Source organism: Saccostrea echinata, unplaced genomic scaffold (genome assembly GCF_033153115.1).
Source record: "Saccostrea echinata isolate AGI-Se365-2 ecotype Australia unplaced genomic scaffold, CSIRO_AGI_Sech_v1 ptg000054l, whole genome shotgun sequence".
In the NCBI taxonomy this organism is placed as follows: domain Eukaryota; kingdom Metazoa; phylum Mollusca; class Bivalvia; order Ostreida; family Ostreidae; genus Saccostrea; species Saccostrea echinata.
Genome location: NW_026889803.1, coordinates 42,358,289 through 42,362,376, shown reverse-complemented (window position 1 = coordinate 42,362,376; position 4,088 = coordinate 42,358,289). Strand labels below are relative to the sequence as shown.

At 38.8% G+C, this 4,088-nt stretch overlaps 1 protein-coding gene across 1 annotated transcript; it reads left to right on the top strand.

Moving 5' to 3' along the window:
• Positions 1 to 1,617: 1,617 nt before the first annotated feature.
• LOC133204897 (uncharacterized protein F54H12.2-like) lies at positions 1,618 to 3,039 on the top strand. The gene has a single exon (XM_061340639.1). It carries the CDS (start codon positions 1,618 to 1,620, stop codon positions 3,037 to 3,039), a length of 1,422 nt encoding a protein of 473 aa, XP_061196623.1.
• The last annotated feature ends 1,049 nt before the right edge of the window (positions 3,040 to 4,088 follow it).

Sequence of the window (4,088 nt, the reverse complement as noted above, 5' to 3'; positions counted from 1 at the left end):
ACATTCATCCCATGGCTTTAACAAATGAAATCAGTCTTGGACTGGAAAGAACTTTGAATAAATTATGGAAGTTTTTGGGTGATCCTAGAAAAGAGAATGTCATGAAATTAGTCTATCATGACAAATATGATAAAGTGATGTATCAGTTTACGGGGAGAGAACTTAGAAAATATCCCTTATGCATTCGTTTTCCCACAGCCTTAGCTTATAAGTTAGGAATAGAAAGTAAGAAGGTGATGCTTCAGAACCATACAGAAACCAAATAGATCAACGTGAGTTACATGGGCAACCATAACGTCGATTTATATGGAAATCTGAATTCCATGTACGTGTATTGTGACTTGATTGAACCCCAGACGGTAGGATCCAATGCCTTGAAATTATTAAGAGTGGTTCCTTGTACACTCAATCTGGAAGATAAAAAACAAGCTAAATGGGAACCTGTTAGAGCGGAATATTTGAAACTGAGTAAAAAACATTTCGATAGCATTGAGATTCATATCATGACTCCTTTAGGGACTCCCATGCCTTTTTTAAATGGAAAATCGGTCGTGAAACTTCATTTCAGAAAAGTGTACTGAGATGAGTGTACATCTTTTTTGTTACATCCTATTGGGAGTGATGACTTGTCTGATATGCTGTCTGTATTGTATTCAACCTTAAGACAGGAGGGGTATAAAAAGGAGTCCCTGGAGTGCATTTAGGTCAGTCTGACACGAGTCATGAAAACATGCAGTATCATCCAGGATTATTGAGACAAAGAGGACACGGACAGTTTGTCTATCATAGAGGTTTATTACGTCAAAAAGGACACGGTGTTGGAGGTGGAATTATCTCTGGATTGGCTGGAGCCCTTACCCCTAATCCTACTGGATTACCAATACCATCCATATTTCTTCCACCCCATTTAAAGGGAATTCGCCAGTATTTGAAATCTCAAAGAGGAGGAAATTTTATAGACTTTCTTTCGGGAATGGTACCGAACCTACCTATAGGGATGACTTTAAAAGAAGCTGTCCAATTAGGCTCAGGCCGGCGGCGACAAAGAGGTCGAGGATTTCTTAAAGATCTAGTCAAAATGGGTCGTAATCAAGCCTTGTTTGCCGGAGCTAAAATAGGAGCGGATGTGATTAAAAAAAGGAAAAATATCAAAAATGCTCTTTTAACTCATGGACTTAATGCCGTTAAAAATACGGGCTTATTTGCTCTCAATAGAGGAGGAAGTTTAGCTTTTAAAAAGATGAATAAGAAAGGTCAAAAAGGTAAAGGGAGAAGAAAAACAAGAAGAAGAGGGCAGAGAGGGAGAGGAGTTGTGAGAAATTTACTGAAAACGGGAGCCAAACATGCCTTGACTGCTGCCGCTAGAACGGGGTTAGATGTGTTAGAAAATAAGAGATCTTTAAAAGACGCTGTCAAAACTCACGGAGTACAAGCCCTGAAACAAAGATTGAATCTCGGTAAGAAAAGAAGAAGAAAAAAAGCACCTGTGTTAGCCCGAGGAGGTCCTAAGAAGAGAAAAAGGGGTTTAGATATCTTTGATTGAGAGACACTATAAATAGGGGAGTCGAGTGAGATTGACCTTCATTTGTGAAAAATCCATCTTAGTAGACAGACATCATGTTGCAACCAGATTCCTGTGCGTGTGGGATGAACAATTTACAATTGTTCCAAGTCCCCCCGACTAATATTGCTTTAGAAGACTCCAAATGGGAAGAATATTACCCCATTTCTAGTACTTTAAATTCGGATACGGCTCCCATTGAATTTGAAATTAAAGGACAAGGAGATCAATATCTGCATTTATCTCAAACGTATGTTCAAATGGTGTGTGAATTCACCAAAGAGGATGGTGGTGATCTGACTGGAGCTAACACCACTTGCGCCCCGGTGAATAATATCCTTCATTCCTTGTTTACGGAAATCGATCTCAGTGTCAATGGAAAAATAGTGTCTCCAGGAACCGATACTTATCCTTACAAAGCTTATCTGGAGAAATTACTTTCTTACAAACCCAGAACTTTAATGACCCAGATGAGAGCCTGTAGTCTGTGGGAAAAAGATACGGCAGAACACATGGACGAAGTGGGGGTAGCAGACCTTGGAGTGGCTCAAAATAAGACATTTGATGTAACCCCAGGTTCACAGGGTGGTGCCGATACTGTGACCATTGACGAACCCATCGTCCCAGAGTTACCGGCCAATTCTAGAAACGAAGGATTTAGAAAACGTCACCAGGCCATCAAAGATAGTAAGAAAATAGCCTTGTTTGATCGTTTACATTTGGATCTATTTCAACAAGACCGATTTCTACCCAATGGAGTAGACGTCCGTTTGAGATTTAATCGAGCTAGACCTCAGTTCTATATGATGATCAAAGCACTAAGTACGGGAAAAGTGAAAATATTGAACATGGTCTTGTGGGTGAGAAAAGCCAAACCCACGGCCGTCATGATGAATGGCATTAATCAAAGTTTGAACACTCATAGAGCCAAGTATCCTTTGAGAAGAGTCGAAGTGAAAACCTTTACCATACTGACAGGAACTCAATCTAAGATTACGGATCATCTGTTTCAAGGCCAGATGCCTAAACGTCTCATTTTAGGCTTTGTGGAAATTGCGGCTTTTAACGGAGATAAAACTAAAAATCCGTTTCATTTTCAAAACTTTGGAATTAAGAAATTAGATGTCAGTATCAACGGAGAGACCATGAGTACTCGTTGTTTTGAGCCCAATTTCAATGAAGATTTATATCTGAGATCTTATCTGAGTCTATATCAAGCCTTGGGAAAATTAGGAGAAGATTGGGCTCCGGACATCACCCTAGAAGAGTATAAAAACGGATACACTCTGTGGGGCTGGGATTTCACCAAAGATCAAGAAGCGCAATCGGACAAATTCCACATCATAGAAACCGGAAATCTGAGAATAGAAGTCCAATTTACGAACAATACGGTGAACACCTTAAATTGTGTGGTGTATGCAGAATTCGATAACCTGTTAGAAATTAACAAACAGAGAGAAGTGAGTATTGATTACTAATGGATACGGGACAGTTGAGAGAAGTCTTATCCAGAGAATTAAAGAGTTCTTTTGGTGGAGTGTACCCTTTGGATATATTACCGGATCAATTAAGACTTGGAGAAAAAGCCATCGTGGTGAATACGGATCCTCAAGATCAACCTGGAGAACACTGGGTGTGTCTGTACGTGAGCAGTCCAGTGGTGGAATATTTTGACTCTTATGGATTTCCTCCCTTACAGAAAGAAATTCAAGACTTTATCCAGCGTCATGCTCACCAATGGATTTATAATCCGTATCGATATCAAGATTGGAAGACCGATGTGTGTGGACAATATTGTGTGTATTATTTACATCAAAGACACAAGTTGAGAAAGAAAGCAGACGAGTGGTTATTCCCCTTTGACCATATTACAGCTTTACAAAGAGATCATTATGTAGCTCAATGGTTTAAAGACACTTATCATAAAAGACCTACGGGTCATGGACAAACTTGTCAATGTTTCTATCAAAATGTCATGTAATTAATTGTTGTTATCAATAAAAAGAATTGAAAAAAAAAATGTGTTCTTGTTGTTGTTTTTTTTTTTTTATAAAAAAAAGGGGGGGTTTCCCCATGATACTAAATATAGATAGAAAAAAAAGGTATATAAAAAAAAAGAAAAAGAAAAAAATAGCCTCATTTGATCATGAGTCTCCAGGAGATACAGGGTGATTTATTAAACATTCCTGTAGAAGCTATTGTACATCAATGTAACTGTTTAACAGTCAGAGCTCATGGATTGAGTCAAAGTATAGCAGATAAATATCCTCAAGCGAATTTGTATGCCACCCGCAGACCTTTAGGGTCTAGAAATTTAGCCTTAGAAGAGGACAGGGATAAGCCAGGAACCATTAGGGTGTTTTCCTCACAAACACCTGTGGTCATTTGTTTATTAGCTCAATGGGATTATGGCAGAGCAAGTCACAGACCTAAAAGAATCTCCACTTATCAGGACACCCCACAAAATAGAGAGCAATGGTTTCAAGCCTGTTTACAAGAATTGGGAAATTTACCTTATAAAACTTTT

Bases quoted from the DNA above. Each gene is read 5' to 3' on its own strand.
- LOC133204897 (XM_061340639.1), top strand. From the start codon at position 1,618: ATGTTGCAACCAGATTCCTGTGCGTGTGGGATGAACAATTTACAATTG.